This window comes from Salvelinus alpinus, chromosome 23 (genome assembly GCF_045679555.1).
Source record: "Salvelinus alpinus chromosome 23, SLU_Salpinus.1, whole genome shotgun sequence".
Taxonomy (NCBI): domain Eukaryota; kingdom Metazoa; phylum Chordata; class Actinopteri; order Salmoniformes; family Salmonidae; genus Salvelinus; species Salvelinus alpinus.
In genome coordinates this window covers 17,550,799-17,568,625 of record NC_092108.1, presented here as the reverse complement: position 1 = coordinate 17,568,625, position 17,827 = coordinate 17,550,799, and the positions used below count along the sequence as shown (strand labels likewise).

The 17,827-nt window shown below is 41.6% G+C and overlaps 1 protein-coding gene across 1 annotated transcript; it reads left to right on the top strand.

The window, feature by feature from the left end:
• The first annotated feature begins 10,472 nt into the window (after window positions 1-10,472).
• LOC139550375 (carbonic anhydrase 4-like) lies at window positions 10,473-17,726 on the top strand. Its single transcript, XM_071361239.1, has 9 exons — window positions 10,473-10,529; window positions 14,347-14,413; window positions 14,505-14,531; window positions 14,699-14,869; window positions 15,013-15,161; window positions 15,792-15,887; window positions 16,001-16,079; window positions 16,239-16,402; window positions 17,179-17,726. Exons 2-9 carry the CDS (start codon window positions 14,347-14,349, stop codon window positions 17,368-17,370), a joined length of 945 nt encoding a protein of 314 aa, XP_071217340.1. The 5' UTR covers window positions 10,473-10,529; the 3' UTR covers window positions 17,371-17,726.
• Window positions 17,727-17,827: the final 101 nt, after the last annotated feature.

The window sequence follows — 17,827 nt, the reverse complement described above, 5'->3', positions numbered from 1 at the left end:
ATGTAACTAATTTTAAGGTTGAATGTTACATTCGTTTGTAAGATAACCAAAACTGAACAGAAATATTAACACAACGTGTACATTTTTGGTCCCATGTTTCACGAGCTGAAATAAAAGAACCCAGAAATATTATCATAAGCACAAAAAGCTCATCTCTCAAATGTTGTGCACAAATGTGTTTCCACACTTGTTGGTGAGCATGTCTCCTTTGCCAAGATAATCCATCCACCTGACAGGTGTGGCATATGAAGAAGCTGATTAAACAGAATGATTGTTACACAGGTAGCCCTTGTGATGGGGACAATAAAAGGTCACTCTGAAATGTGTAGTTTTGACACACACAACACAATGCCACGGATGTCTCAAGTTCTGATGGAGCGTGCAATTGGCGTTCTGACAGGCAGGAATGTCCACCCGTGCTGACAGGCAGGAATGTCCACCCAAGCTGCTCCCAGAGAATTGAATGTTACTCTCTCTATCATAAGCCGACTCCAACGTCGTTTTAGAGAATTTGGCAGTACCTCCATCCAGCCTCAAAAACGCAGACCACGTGTGACCACGCCAGTCCAGGACCTCCACACTCGGCTTCTTCACCTGCGGGATTGTCCGAGACCAGCTAATGAAACTGTGGGTTTGCATACCTGAAGATTTTCTGCACAAACAGTCAGAAACAGTCTCAGGGAAGCTCATCTGCGAGCTCCCTGTCCTCACCAGGGTATTGACCTGAATGCAGTTTAGCGTCATAACCGACTTCAGTGGGCAAATGCTCATCTTCGATGGTCACTGGCACGATGGAAAGTGTGCTCTTCCAGTTCCTGCCAAAATCCAGCAACTTCGCACATCCACAATCAACACCCTGATCAACTCTATGCAAAGGAGATGTGGTAAATGAGGTAAATTGTGGTCACACCAGATACTGAGTTGTTTAGTGATCAACGCCCCTACATTTTGTCTTAAGGTATTTGCGACCAACAAATACATATCTGTATTCCAGTCATGTGAAATCCATAGATTAGGGCCTATTGAATTTATTTAAATTGACTGATTTCCTTATATGAACTGTAATTCAGTAAGATCTTTAATATTCTTGCATGTTGCGTTTATAGTTTTGTTTAGAGTCAGCTGTTCAAATGTGATACTGAGTCCTTCAAAAAAATATGTTGTTTGAACAACTAAATTGTTTGTCTTAAATTCATCACTTGTGTGCATGGCCAAAGAGCTACATTCTCATGTCATCCTACAAATGTAAACGCCTGGAGTTTCCTCATTGGCATTTAGATTGGAACATTTGCTATGGTCAGATTACATGAAAATAGACCTCTTTGGCCATGCATACCATCATTGGGTTCTACGTAGAAATAAAGTTATAGTCCAGCAAAAACACACATCAAAATCCACAAAGTAAGGGTTAATTGAATTGACCACAAAATCAACATTTTGCTGTGGCCATCTCAGTCTCCAGACTTGAATCCCATTGAAAACTTTTGGTTTGATTTGTAGAGAACATTCCATAAGCCCCGACAAAGGATATCACGGATCTGTAAACGTTATGTATGGAGGAATGGTCTAAGATCCCAATGTGTTCTCCACTCTCATGAAACAATTTAGAAAAATGCTCAGTGACATTAGCATCTTCACAAGGTGAGGTATTGAAAGGTATTGAAAACACTGGTGCCAATAATTGACTCCTATCTTTCTGAGAAAAAAAGTATTACTTGTTAAGCTCAATCTGTATCTCTGAGCAATTGAATTGACATACATTAATATAATTTCCCAATGTTTTAAGCATACTATAGCTCAGTATTTGTATTATTTATTTCATACATTTATCTTTATCAAGGGTGCCAATCATTTCAGACCTGACATTATATATATACTGACCAGGGGAGCACGTATACTGTTACATGACATGACAGACCAATCAGGACTCATCTCTCGGCATGTCTAGCCCCTCAATAAGCATCCTGTCTTTTCTTTCTCCCTATATACTGTAGCTCAGTGCTTTCTGCTTGGCTAAGCTAGTCTCATCATTTCATATTTTTATTCATATATGAGTTTGTAATTAAGGCACCTGAAAGTTCACATATCCAAGAAGACATTTCAGTCAAAATAAATATCTTTAGGAACTAATGTCAAATGCCTAGGATTCTGTAACCAATCGCAAATTGGCAAAATATCTGCTTTTAAATTCACAGTGCAGTATCAATAAACATACATTCTGTACACCTTGTTTTTCAACACAAGTCAGCTAGGAGTAGGAAACTGAGGTAACCCATCTATCTACTGCCATTATCTACTTGGCAGAATTTTATCTGATCCTTAAACTCCTGCACGTTATCTGGCTTTGTGGTCACAAGTCTCCCTCGTGTACTGTACTCCACCAGCAAACTCTTCAGTGGAAGACGCGCACAAGAGAGATTCATGGCTCGCACAGGTGTCCTCCAACTGGGCATAATACGTCAATTCAACGTGGATAATTGGGTAATATTTCGTTGAGACGTTGCTCAATGAGATTACAACCTATATTCACCCACTCAATAAGACAGAAAAAGTCAGTTACATTTGAAATCAACAAGAGCTTGAAACCTTAATCCTATTTTATTGTCTATTTGTAGTTGAATTCTGGGTTGAATTTAAACAATTGCTATCGATGACTTTGCTACTGTGACATAGGCCTAAATAGCATCATTGTTGATTGAGAAAGTATTCTCTTTTAAATATACCCTTTGATAGTAATAGCGAATCTATTTAGTTTGCAAGTGGTGATCTCTCAGCAATCATTCTCATGATATCACATTGGTAATAGTCAGTCATAAATATTATAGTTAAGCAGCGCTGGCTTGGTTAAAACCTTGGATGAGAGACCAAAGGGTAGCTGTAGATAGATCAAGATCCAGTAGGAGGTGCTGCTCAGCCTATTGTTGTTTTCTAATCGAGGATATAACGTTGAAAATCAAATTCAAGTACAAATTTCAACATAGACAAACCTTGTATAAAATATGTTGAAATGTGGTTACAATTAGCTCTGCCCCAATACATCACTGGGGCCGAGCTCCCTGCCATCCATAATCACTACACCAGGCGGTCATAGGAAGGCCCAACATTTTTTCAAAGAAGCCACCCAAGCCACAGACTGTTCTCTTTGCTACCACAAGGCAACCAGTACCAGTGCATAAAGTCTGGAACTAACAGGACCCTGAACAGCTTCTGCCCCCAAGCAATAATAATGCTTAAAAAGACTGCTAAATAGCTAATCAGATGGCTACCCAGATGACCTCCATTGACACTGACTCTGTGCGCTCACACAGTGGACTCTAACCACACACTCACACATAATTACACTGACACCCCAACATACAGTGCATTCTGAAAATATTCAGACCCATTGATTTTTTCCACATATTGCTACGTTACAGTCTTGTTCTGAAAAGGATTAAATAAATACAAAATAATCATCAATCTACACACAATGCCCCATAATAAACAAGCAATACATATTTAAAAAAAAAAGTGTTTGCAAATGTATAAAAAAAAACAGAAATATCACATAAGTATTCAGACCCTTTGGTATGAGAGTCGAAATTGAGCTCAGGTGCATCCTGTTTCAGGATTGTATCGAGGCATAGATCAGGGGAAGGGTACCAAAACATGTTTGTGGCATTGTAGGTCCCCAAGACCACAGTGGCCTCCATCATTCTTAAATTGAAGAAGTGTAGAACCACCAAGACTCTTCCTAGAGCTGGCCGCCCGGCCAAACTGAGCAATAGGGGGATAAGGGACCTTGTAAGGGATGTGAAGAAGAACCCGATGGACACAGATAACTCCAGAGCTCCTCTGTGGAGATGGGAGAACCTTCCAGAAGGACAACCATCTCTGCAACACTCCACCAATCAAGCTTTATGGTAGTGGCCAGACGGTTGCCACTTGTCAGTAAAGGCACATAGTAGCCCACTTGGAGTTTGCCAAAAGGTACCTAAAGACTCTCAGACAATGAGAAACAAGATTTTCTGGTCTGATGAAACCAAGATTGAACTCTTTGGCTTGAATGCCAAGCGTCACCTCTGGAGGAAACCTACAGCAGCACCATCGGTACGGTGAAGCACGGTGGTGGCAGCACCACGCTGTGGGAATGTTTTTCAGCGGTAGGGAGACTAGTCAGGATGGAAGGAAAGATGAGCAAGAGCAAAGAACAGAGAGATCCTTGATGAAAACCTGTTCCAGAGCGCTCAGAAGCTCAGACTGAGGTGAAGGTTCACCTTCTAACAGGACAACAACCCTAAGCACACGGCCAAGACAACGCAGAAGTGGCTTCGGGACATGTCTCTGAATGTCCTTGAGTGGCCCGGCCAGGACCCGATCTAACATCTCTGGAGAGACCTGAAAATAGCTATGCAGCGACGCTCCCCATCCAACCTGACAGAGCTTGAGAGGATCTGCAGAGAAGAATGGGAGAAACTCCCCAAATACAGGTGTGCCAAGCTTGTAACGACATACCCAAGAAGACTCGAGGCTGTATCGCTGCCGAAGGTCCTTCAACAAAGTACTTAGTAAAGGTTCTGAATACTTATTGTCACGCCCTGACCATAGAGAGCCTTTTTATTCTCTCTTTTGGTTAGGTCGGGGTGTGACTAGGGTGGGTAATCTAGGTTGTTTTATTTCTATGTTGGCCTGGTATGGTTCCCAATCAGAGGCAGCGTTTAGCGTTGTCTCTGATTGGGGATCATATTTAGGCAGCCATTTCCCCACTGTTTTTTTGTGGGATCTTGTTTATGTATAGTTGCCTGTGAGCACTCCATAGCTTCACGTGTCATTTGCTATTTATTGTTTTTTTGCGTTTCACTAATAAAAAGATGTGGAACCCATATCATGCTGCGCCTTGGTCCGAATGTTATTTTGACGATCGTGACACTTATGTAAATGTGGTACTTCAATTTTTATTTTTTTAAATACATTTGCAAAAATGTCTAAAAACACGTTTTTGCTTTGTCATTACTGGTTATTGTGTGTAGATTGATGAGGGGGGAAAACTATTTAATCGATTTTAGAATAAGGCTATAACTTAACAAAATGTGGAAAAAGTCAAGGTGTCTGAATACTTTCCGAATGCACTGTACACATACACACGCTACATACTGTATGCCCACACACACATACTGTAGCAAGCGCATACATTCATTCTGACGCCACACACACACTGTGTAGATAAAGATGTTTTTATCGTTATTCGTTATTCACAGTATATTTATACCTCGTGTCACTAATGCTATTTTTTTCTGCATTGTTGGAAAATAACCCGTCAGTTAGCATTTCACTGTTAGTCTACACCGGTTGTCTACGAAGCATGTGACAAATACATTTTGATTTGATGAAGAAATTATCTTGTGGTTGAAATTTCACCCTCATAACAACAGTTTACGTTGATATTTTTTTTCAAATCCAATTAGTATTTTCCACTTCACAAAACGTTGAAAAATGATATTGAAACAATGTTGATTCAATCAGTTTGTGCCCAGTGGGCTGTTCCGTATGTGTGCGTCAGGTACAATGAAAACCACATGAGGGTGGTGGTATCTTACACAACTCCCTGCAGTGTACATGATCCCTCGGATTTCTCTTCTGCATTACATTACATTGCATGTGCTTAAACTGATCATATCATTTAGAAATTCTCTGCACGTCTGTCTCACCCCGGCTTGTTTGCAAGTTAGAGTTTTTCATCATGAATCTTGTTCTGGAGGCAGCTTTGCAGATTGGTCACAAGCTGGCACAGCCACAAAGTCATAAAATCAGATTTGAAAACTAATCCTACTCACTGAGCACACACTGGTTGCATCAACGTTGTGGAACCAATGTGGAATAGACATTGAATTGACGTGTGTACTCAGTGTGTAATCTTAACCCTAACCTTAACCACACTGCTAACCCCAATGGCTAACTCTAACTTTAAATTAAGATCAAAACGCAAATTTTTGTTATAATTAATATTTACAATGTACTGTTGCTAATTTTGACTTTGCAGCTGGCCCATCAAACAGAAATCACTCAATTCTGCTTCCAGGGCAAGATTCATGACAATAAACGTCAACCTGCGTCTCTGTCGTTTTCATTAACCTTCTTCCTCTACCTCCTTCTTTTAAAGTTATCACATAATAGGCAAAGGTTTCTGCAATAGGCCAACACAAAAATTAAATGTAATGGTACTGGTATTTATGGGAGTTACTATTGGCAATGATCCTGCAGCTGCCCCTCTCTCTCTCTACCTGCATCTGTCTCGCTCTCATTGTCTTTTTATCTCTGTGTTAGATGAAGATGTCCCCCCCCACACAGGCTACCACGACATCTACCACGGCTAGCAGTCCCTTCACGGCAGGATAGTGTACACCAGTGCTGCCCCCAGTGTTCCAGGAATGCTGACCCTCCTCCTCCTCTTCCCACAAAGCAGATAAACCTGATAATCAATGCCATGGAATGTGAGTATCTTCACAAGTTAGACACTGACTATCCAACGTCAGAGAGGAGAAGTTACTTACTTACTTACTTTCTTACTCTCCCTTATCTCAATCCTAATCTCAATCTATTTGTCACATTCTCTTGACTGTCACATGTACATTCCAGGCGAAATTTCAGATTTTTTTTAGAAGTAGAGCATGACACTGGTAGTCTGTCTGGCTGACAACAAACTTGGAGCTGTTTCTCCTCTGTGTCTTCTCACTCACAACCCAAATGGACAGCCACACAGCCCCCGAGCACTGCACCCTTCCAATACAACTGTTGGCTTTTCAAATCCATACAACGAGAGGTCTCAAGCCCACAGGATTTTTGTTGTTGTTGTTGAGAGAACCAATCAAAGCTCAAGCTAAATTCTGCATGAATACTGCACTAACAGCGGACTCCTGTCCAGATCAGTGTGTCACCGCTCTCCCTCACTGTGTACTATGTGAGTTTTGTCAGCCAAGCTACAACACAGAAAAATGACCAGTCACTATGGCCAATGTATTGACAACACTACAATGAATTTATCAATCATACCTCTCAAGTACATTGACATTTTTTATTGACGTCATGTTCTGGCTTAGTTTACAGTCATCATTGGTAGCAAACTCCGTAACCTGGGGCTATATTTGCCAACGTATTGACATGCATCTTCAACGGGATCTACAAATCTCCGCGGGAACCAGTTTTCTCATAAAAATCTCAGGGATGATTGATTCAATTGGCACATAATGGTGTCTGCCTGGGTTTCCTTGCTTCTATTCAATACTTTGTTATTTTTATTATTCCCACAGTTCATATCAGTGTGTATTGTAGGTCGCACTTGAATGGAAAAGGTGGAGACAACCAAGCTTGGACATAACGTTCTGAGAACCAAATATTTATCAGAGTTTGGTGAGAGCGTGGTTGTCCTATCGTTATTTTGAGTACAACCTTCCCACAACTTTCTAGTAAAGGTGCAGAATAGTTGCTTGGATTTGGAACATTCTCAGAATTCTCAGCACAGAAAAACATGATTTTCTTGGTGTTTCATTACTTTAACAGGTTTACTAAAAGTTCTAAACATTTAGTTTCAATTATTGTAATGTTCTAGGAACATTCTGCAACTGGCTTGACATTGGGAATGTTCTCAAATATTTCAGAGAAAGTTATGAAACAACGTTCTTTTGTGGGAATTTCAGTATTTCAGCATAACGTCTCTTACAGGCAGGGACGTATTTATTTATTTGTATTTATTTAACCTTTATTTAACTAGGCAAGTCAGTTAAGAACAAATTCTCAATTACAATGACGGCCTGGAAAAAGGCAAAAGGCATCCTGCGGGGACAGGGGCCTGGGATTAAAATAAATAAATAAATAAATATAAATATAGGACAAAATACACATCACAACAAGAGAGACAACACAACACTACATAAAGAGAGACCTAAGACAACAACATAGCAAGGCAGTAACACATGACAACACAGCACGGTAGCAACACAACATAACAACAACATGGTAGCAACACAACATGGTAGCAACACAAAACATGGTACAAACATTATTGGGCACAGACAACAGCCCAAAGGGAAAGAAGGTAGAGACAACAATACATCACACAAAGCAGCCACAACTGTCAGTTAGAGTGTCCATGATTGAGTCTTTGAATGAAGAGATTGAGATAAAACTGTCCAGTTTGAGTGTTTTTTGCAGCTCGTTCCAGTCGCTAGCTGCAGCGAACTGAAAAGAGGAGCGACCCAGGGATGTGTGTGCTTTGGGGACCTTTAACAGAATGTGACTGGCAGAACGGGTGTTGTAGTGGAGGATGATGGCTGCAGTAGAAATCTCAGCTAGGGGGGAGTGAGGCCTAAGAGGGTTTTATAAATAAGCATCAACCAGTGAGTCTTGCGACGGGTATACAGAGATGACCAGTTTACAGAAGAGTATAGAGTGCAGTGATGTGTCCTATAAGGAGCATTGGTGGCAAATCTGATGGCCAAATGGTAAAGAACATCGAGCCGCTCGAGAGCACCCTTACCTGCCGATCGATAAAGTATGTCTCCATAATCTTGCATGGGCAGGATGGTCATCTGAATCAGGGTTAGTTTGGCAGCTGGGGTGAAAGAGGAGTGAATGCGATAGAGGAAACCAAGTCTAGATTTAACTTTAGCCTGCAGCTTTGATATGTGCAGAGAGGACAGTGTACCGTCTAGCCATACTCCCAAGTACTTGTATGAGGTGACTACCTCAAGCTCTAAACCCTCAGAGGTAGTAATCACACCTATGGGAAGATGGGCATTCATCTTACCAAACCACATGACCTTGTTTTGGAGGTGTTCAGAACGAGGTTAAAAGAGTAGAGAAAGCTTGTTGGACACTAAGAACGCTTTGTTGTAGAGCATTTAACACATAAACAGGGTTTGAATTTTAGTGAAGTCAGAAAGGCTGGAAAGGAGGAAGGATGAACACTTCTTTTGAAGCAGGACAGTTTTTCTTCTGAAAAGAGCAAACATCCTTTTATTCAAACGAGTCAAGGAGTGTGAAGAGATTCCCCCAATCTATCTGTTCATCTATGCAGTTTGTTTCTATGTCAGGTGGCAAATAAAGTTCAATTTTGGATGTATTTTGTCTGAAGCTGTTGTATTGTTTAAAACACTATGATGAACTTCAGTCCAAATAGCCTACTGTCAAATCATGTCACTTTATTTAGGTTGACTGGGTCACTATGAGGACTACTCTGAAACCAAGTGTCATGTTTTGTCATTGATTATCATGTCTTGTCCCTGTGCTTCCCTTCTATTCGTTTCCCTCTGCTGGTCTTATTAGGTTCTTTCCCTCTTTCTATCCCTCTCTCTCACCCTCCCTCTCTCCCTCTCTCGCTCTCTCTCTCTATCGTTCCGTTCCTGCTCCCAGCTGTTCCTCATTCTCCTAACTACCTCATTTACTCTTTCACACCTGTCCCCTATTTTGCCCTCTGATTAGAGTCCCTATTTCTCCCTCTGTTTTCCGCTTCTGTCCTTGTCGGATCCTTGTTTGATGTTTGCTGTTCTGTGTCCTTGTTCCGCCCTGTCGTGTTTTTGCCTTCTTCAGATGCTGCGTGTGAGCAGGTGTCTATGTCAGCTACGGCCTGTGCCTTCCCGAAGCGACCTGCAGTCTGTGGTCGCGTCTCCAGTCGTTCCTCTCTACTGACGAGAGGATTTCAGTTTTCCTGTTTTGGATTTACCTAAGATAATATCCAGGAGTATCGTGTTTTGTTTAAGACTGGAATAAAGACTCTGTTTCTATAAAGTCGCTTTTGGGTCCTCATTCATCAGCATAACAGAAGGATCCGACCAAGAATGGACCCAGCGACTACGGATTCTCGCAACACTGCCGTCGAGTTCCAGGGAGCAATGCTCGGCAGACACGAGCAGGAATTGTCTGCTGCTCGTCATGCCGTTGAGACCCTGGACGCTCAGGTCTCCGACCTCTCAGGACAGTTTCAGAGTCTTCGTCTAGTGCCACCAGCTACTTCCTGGTCTTCCGAGTCTCCGGAACCTAGGGTTAATAACCCACCATGTTACTCTGGGCAGCCCACTGAGTGTCGCTCCTTTCTCACCCAGTGTGATATTGTGTTCTCTCTCCAGCCCAACACATACTCAAGAGAGAGAGCTCGGATCGCTTACGTCATATCACTCCTTACTGGTCGGGCTCGGGAGTGGGGCACAGCTATCTGGGAGGCAAGGGCTGAGTGTTCTAACACACCAAGATTTTGGAGTTTGCTAAAGCTGCACTGTTTCATTGTTCTTACGGTACAAGTTAATCTTTCATTATTGTCATTGTCACGGGTACTGCATACATTTTCCTGGCAAAGCTCACCTGACCTTCTGCTTTCCAAATGGGCGTTATTTTTACAGTATTACACAATTTTGAACACACAACTTGAAACTCACCGGCTGAGTGAAAAGCGGAGGTGTGTTTATTATTTCTAGTTGAGGTGTGCCACTGAATATAAAGAGGAAGGATGGGAGGCTGAGCGCACAGGACTGACAGGTAAAGACAGGTACGGCTTTAAGGTAAGATGATTCTGGCATTGATGCTCACAGACATATACATTTATGGAACAATATGCCCTGCTTTTAAGATATGACATGTTTGAAATGGCACACATCTCATTGACTAGGCTAGGCTAAGAAGTTACAGCTGTTTCACTGCATTTATGCCAAATCATGTGATGGGAAGTCAGTGACTATTCATTTCTTTTGTTTTCATGCTTCCTAGTAATTTACCAAGGTATGAATTGCAAAGAGTGTGAGGTTGGGGTATGAAAATACATTGTTTATTGATGTTTAAAATAATTTTCCGGACGTTTCTATGGCCAAATTTCAGCCATACTTAATCACTTATATCTACATGTCAACGAAGAAAGCATTATGTGCATGTTCAAAAGTAACATTTCCAATTAATATAGGATTTTTAGTGTGGAATAAAAGATTGCAGTAGGCCTATGGAATATTTAGAATTTCTGCCATCTGTCACTTGCACTTATCAAAAACATCAGAACTGTCAGTGGTCATGTGCAAAGTTCTGAAGAACCAACAGAACACTTCAACAACGGTTACAGAAACGTTTCTAAAAATTAGTGTTGGCACTCGGGTGACTGGTTAGGCCAGGGGGACTGGTTAGGCCAGGAGAAGAAATTGGTGAACAGGTGAACCAAACTAAGATGGTTTGGCAGAAGGAAGGAAACTGAGTTGGTTAGTCTCAGTCTGGTTGAGTTTTAATTGATTCATTGTGTGCTTGAATGAAAATCTGAGAACAAACAATAATAAATAAAATGCCATAATGCATAAATCAAATCATAAAGATAGTCACTATTCAATAATGGCAAACAATCAGAATTCATCCCGGTAGTTTCAACATGACATAATTCATTCTAACTAATTTCCTAACTCAGACCAGAAAAGATTAGCTCTAATTAACAGAATTAATTCAGAAATAAAAGACATAGGAAACGGAGTAATCAGCTCGATACTTTACCCGGCAACATAACAAAGGAAAATGTGCTCCGGGAGCCGTATATAGGTTTACAAACAATCGTGAAGCAACTCAAAATATTCACCCGCATCAGTGAAAACTGTCAAACAAAATACATGTCTATTTACTCATGTTTGCTTCTTGGATACACAAAGAAAACAAAAAGGATTCAGTGTTGCTGGAGAACCTGACAGATATCCAACAACAGAAAAAAGTGGAGTTTTAATGCCAGCCTTTCCCAAAATACATTTTGGTCGCGTTCCCCTGCTTAGATGTTGCATGCATTAACCAATGGCTGCGTGCCATGTCAAAGACTGTCATCGAATGACAGATTGCTATAACATATGATGTGGTTATTTGGTATGTAAAAATCCTATCTGGGTCAAATGAAGATCTTACATCTGTAGCCAGGACACCGGGGTAAACACCCCTACTACTCACTATGACTGTGATATTGTATGTGGTTGTTTATCTACCTTAGTTGAATACACCGACTGTCAAATCAAACCAAATGTATTTATATAGCCCTTCTTACATCAGCTGATATCTCAAAGTGCTGTACAGAAACCCAGCCTAAATCCCCAAACAGTAAGCAATGCAGGTGTAGAAGCACGGTGGCTAGGAAAAACTCCCTAGAAAGGCCAAAACCTAGGAAGAAACCTAGAGAGGAACCAGGCTATGAGGGGTGGCCAGTCCTCTTCTGGCTGTGCCGGGTGGAGATTATAACAGAACATGGCCAAGATGTTCAAATGTTCATAAATGACCAGCATGGTCAAATAATAATAATCACAGTAGTTGTCGAGGGTGCAGCAAGTCAGCACCTCAGGAGTAAATGTCAGTATCTTTTCATAGCCGATCATTAAGAGTATCTCTACCGCTTCTGCTGTCTCTAGAGAGTTGAAAGCAGCAGGTCTGGGACAGGTAGCACGTCCGGTGAACAGGTCAGGGTTCCATAGCCGCAGGCAGAACAGTTGAAACTGGAGCAGCAGCACGGCCAGGTGGACTGGGGACAGCAAGGAGTCATCATGCCAGGTAGTCCTGAGGCATGGTCCTAGGGCTCAGGTACTCCGAGAGAGAGAAAGAAAGAGAGAAAGAGAGGATTAGAGAGAGCATACTTAAATTCACACAGGACACCGGATAATACAGGAGAAGTACTCCAGATATAACAAACTGACCCTAGCCCCGCGACACATAAACTACTGCAGCATAAATACTGGAGGCTGAGACAGGAGGGGTCAGGAGACACTGTGGCCCCATCTGATGATACACCCGGACAGGGCCAAACAGGAAGAATATAACCCCACCCACTTTGCCAAAGCACAGCCCCCACACCACTAGAGGGATATCTTCAACCACCAACTTACCATCCTGAGACAAGGCCGAGTATAGCCCACAAAGATCTCCGCCACGGCACAACCCAAGGGGGGGGGGGGCGCCAACCCAGACAGGAAGATCACGTCAGTGACTCAACCCACTCATGTGACGCACCCCTCCTAGGGACGGCATGAAAGAGCACCAGTAAGCCAGTGACTCAGCCCCTGTAATAGGGTTAGAGGCAAAGAATCCCAGTGGAGAGAGGGGAACCAGCCAGGCAGAGACGGCAAGGGAGGATCGTTGCTCCAGAGCCTTTCCGTTCACGTTCACACTCCTGGGCCAGACTACACTCAATCATATGACGCACTGAAGAGATGAGTCTTCAGTAAAGACTTAAAGGTTGAGACCGAGTCTGCGTCTCTCACATGGGTAGGCAGACCATTCCATAAAAATGGAGATCTATAAGAGAAAGCCCTGCCTCCAGCTGTTTGCTTAGAAATTCTAGGGACAATTAGGAGGCCTGCGTCTTGTGACCGTAGCGTACGTGTAGGTATGTACGGCAGGACCAAATCGGAAAGATAGGTAGGAGCAAGCCCATGTAATGCTTTGTAGGTTAGCAGTAAAACCTTTAATTCAGCCTTTGCCTTAACAGGAATTCAGTGTAGGGAGGCTAGCACTGGAGTAATATGATCAAATTTTTTGGTTCTAGTCAGGATTCTAGCAGCCGTATTTAGCACTAACTGAAGTTTATTTAGTGCTTTATCCGGGTAGCCGGAAAGTAGAGCATTGCAATAGTCTAACCTAGAAGTAACAAAAGCATGGATACATTTTTCTGCATCATTCTTGGACAGAAAGTTTCTGATTTTTGCAATGTTACGTAGATGGAAAAAAGCTGTCCTTGAATCAGTCTTGATATGTTCGTCAAAAGAGAGATCAGGGTCCAGAGTAACGCCGAGGTCCTTCACAGTTTTATTTGAGACGACTTTACAACAATCAAGATTAACTGTCAGATTCAACAGAAGATCTCTTTGTTTCTTGGGACCTAGAACAAGCATCTCTGTTTTGTCCTGTAAGTGTCTGTAAGTCACTGTAAGTGTCTATAAGTCACTTTGGATAAGAGTGTCTTCTAAATGACCAATATATAACAATTAACATGTTCAAAGCACACTGGGTATTATAATGAGCTCCGCCCCCAAACAAGACCAAATTTGGTCGGTCTGGACAGAATCTGAATCAATCATAGATGTCCATGTTTCACAAGTTTGGACAGCACAGTACAGTAGAGCATAGTAGAGTACAGTAGAGTAGAGTCCAAACTTGTGAAATATCAATGCCTATATTTTGGTCAAATCAAGGCCAGTACGGATTCGACCAAATCGGAACCAATCATAGATGTCTACGTTTGTGGACGTTGTGGATGTTGAAATTAAGACCAGGGCGGACTGACGAAATTTCAACCACTTTTCTACGTGCATGGACGTCTCGTGTTGGTCGGTGCTTTAGTGGTCTCTCCATTCATGATTGTCTTTATCTCGCTTTCAGATGAATCGACTTGTGGTTATCGTTGCGACACTCTTTGTCCCCACTACATACAGTGCTGCAGGCGGTTGTAAGTGATTATTCCATTATTATGTTGGACTGTGACTCTTCTATCAATGTTGTGACTCTGCATAACTTCTTCCCTTCTTCAATTTTAACAGTGTGGTGTTACCATGATCCTAGTTGTGGTAAGTATTGGTTTTACCTCCTGGTTACAGTGTAATTTGTATTCACAAATTGAAGTGATTGTGATGGCAGTGGATAATAGACTATAGAATTGATGTATTAGCATATTATATGACCCTCATAAAACAATGGTACATTGACACCATGGTATGATTGATTCCATGTTAAGATGACACTACTTGGTCCACCATTGTCAGTGAACATTGTAATGGATCCCGTCAGTCTCCCATCAACATCGTCTCTGCATTGGCAGTGGGCGATGAAACCCTGACTTCCTTCACTTTCACCAAATACGGAGACAACGCTACGATGAAGAATATCAAGAACACTGGCAAAACTGGTGAGGAGAATGGATGGATGCCTTGCCTTCTCAATCCATACACACAAAGTCCCACTTGAGGATAATGTATGAACCAAACCAGGAACCCTTATGTGCAAAATGTAACCAATTCCTCTGTTTTGTTCCTCCTCTCTTTCTTTCAGTCAAAGTGGAGCTGAGGAGTGGAGTCCAGGTTACAGGTGGGGCACTGTCTGAGGCCTATGACAGCCTGCAGTTTCACCTCCACTGGGGGAACGGTACCTCAGTACCTGGGTCGGAGCACACAGTGGATGGAACACGCTACCCCATGGAGGTATGGGAGGTTCAACGCAACATTGCTGCATTCCGATTCTCTAACCTTCTCCAGAAGTGTCCCCTCATCCACCCCCCCCCCCACCCCCCCCTTCAAAGATTTGTGCAAGCATGGCTGGAGGGAGTTTCCACCATATTGCAAGCACTAATCCATTACTTTTAAATGCATGTGTGGAAGTGTATTAGTACACTTTGGGAGAAGGGTTAAGAATCTGAATGTAGCCCATGTCACATGGGGTGTCACTTCTCATACTGATGCACATATAACACACTGCAATGGATCAATGTCAAGGTCTTCATTTAGCCTTAGTCCAGTCTGAATTAATTCCCCTCCAGCCAAACTGCATCCCTGCTACTTGGTTTACTAGAAAGCTGACAGATGGGGAGACGTAACCTCTCTCAAATTCATAAATGGTGCAATAATCCGACTGTTGTACTGAGCTCATGAGGCATTTATAAGTTCTATTCCTCAAGAATCATTGGGCATATATGTCATTAATTTAAATGACCCTTGAACAGCTGTACATATGGCAGATTGTAGTCCACCTTTTTAAATGTATCATTACAACATTTGAATTGTCCAATGGATTTAGATAACTTTTTACATCAACTGTTATGCTTCCCCTTTCAGTTGCACATAGTAAATGCAAAGTCTTCGCACAACGGTAACACGACCACGGCCGTTACAGACAGCACGGGACTTGCTGCTCTTGGATTCTTCATAGAGGTGAGTGGATGCTTTAACCTTCCTAGAAATTGCATCCATTTTTCCACAGTAGATTAGCATTTAAATGTTTTATTGCTGTTTTTTTATGACTAAAGTCTTTGTTCTTCAAACAGGCCATGCCGGGTAATGCAACTGGTTCCCCAGCAGCATGGAATACTCTGACATCATACTTGGCCACCATCACACTAAAAGGTGAGAGGAGAGATTTAACTGGTTCTGATCTGATCAAGATATACTTTCTCAAAATAAAGTCTGGAATGATTTTTTCTTTGAATTCAAAATGAGTAATTTCTTGTTCAATTTCAGTTGCATATAATTTCATATACGTTGTTTCTTTCTCTCTTCCTCAAGATGATATTGTAAACATTACTCATGCTATTTCATTGGATGAGCTCCTGGAAGGGGTGGACCGTACCAAATACTACCGTTACCTTGGCTCCCTGACCACTCCAAATTGCAATGAGGCTGTGGTTTGGACCGTGTTCAAGGACCCGATCAAAGTCAGCCAGGATTTGGTGAGTTTGTGCAACAATTTCACCAGAAACTGAACACCATTTCTACTGAGCAGAAAATGAACATGCCTCCGACAAGAAACATGGACTGTATTTTAATATCTTTAAGTGCAGGATCCATTCCTTATCAATTCTGCTTTTGAAACATTATAAAAATAATGATAAAAAATATTACCAAACATGATCTTTCATCTGGGGTGGTACAACAAAAGAGATTGTGATGTATTAATTGGCTCTTCAAGAAGTCACGAACATACAGATCCCGTATCTTAATTTGAGCCAGTTTCAAACAGCAGGAAATACTTGCAGCAAAAGGAAATATGGATTGTTATGTGGATTATAATTAAAGGACTTTTTTTTATAGGGATTGCTACATTTTTTGTTAGGGCAAATCAAGTCGGATAATTTAACGTGGCGATTACAAACTTTAGGAGCCTTTTTTAAAAACTTTACACTAAAAGTTAGCATGTCATGCTGTGCAGGAAAATTCATGCAGCAGGATGTACGGCATATGTACACATATTTAATACATTTCTTATTTTAATCACATGTTTAACCGAAATGCAATGACATGCCTTAAAGCTGTTGTTTTTGTCATCTATTTATGTATTTTCTTGGAGAGCAATTGCCTCAAAGTTTAGTTCAATTCACGTTACTTGGCAGCTCAACTAAAACTAGATGTTTAACTGACGTTTGTGCCCAGTGGGTAAAGCCATTGGACCAACCTGATGTCACACTTATGTCTATGATCCAGTAATTCATTAACCTTCTCCCCTCAGATTGATCTCTTCAGCACAACATTGCACATTGACCACAACTCCACCTCTGCCTTGATGACCAACGTCTTCAGGAACATCCAGCCTGGCAACGACTGGGTGGTGACGACCCAGGGCCGTCCAGCGTCGGGAGCCTCCACAATGTGCTCTTCTCTGGGCCTCATGGCCCTGGCCTGGATGCTGCTGAGGGTTTAGTGACGGCGAATAACTCCTTACCTGAAGGGCACTGCCATATCTCCATGAACCCTTAATCTACCAACACATTTTCCTTATATCGATTACCAACAAGGGTCATCTTGACCCCAAGGAGAAACTATTGGAAAAAGCAACAATCATAGCGAAATGTGTTAAACTTATTTATTTTCAATATATAATTATTTAGAAATGTAATGAATGTTATCTGATATAAAATGCCCTAAACAAACTGTTATTTTTTCTCAAAAAGAAAACAATGTTTTTCCTTAATATAATGTGCAGCTTGAGTTCAATCCATCTTAGTACAAAAATCATATTTACCATCATTTGATTAAAGTATAATTTAGTTTTCAGAATTTTGAAGTAAATATCAATGTTGTCATATTAATGTGGTAAAAATGACTGCCATTTAAAGGGGCAGTACACAAATTCAACAATACATTTTATTGACAAAAGG

Bases quoted from the DNA above. Each gene is read 5' to 3' on its own strand.
- LOC139550375 (XM_071361239.1), top strand. From the start codon at position 14,347: ATGAATCGACTTGTGGTTATCGTTGCGACACTCTTTGTCCCCACTACA. The intron at 15,162-15,791 runs GTATGGGAGGTT...TTCCCCTTTCAG, and splicing joins GAACACGCTACCCCATGGAG to TTGCACATAGTAAATGCAAA. The intron at 15,888-16,000 runs GTGAGTGGATGC...TTCTTCAAACAG, and splicing joins CTCTTGGATTCTTCATAGAG to GCCATGCCGGGTAATGCAAC.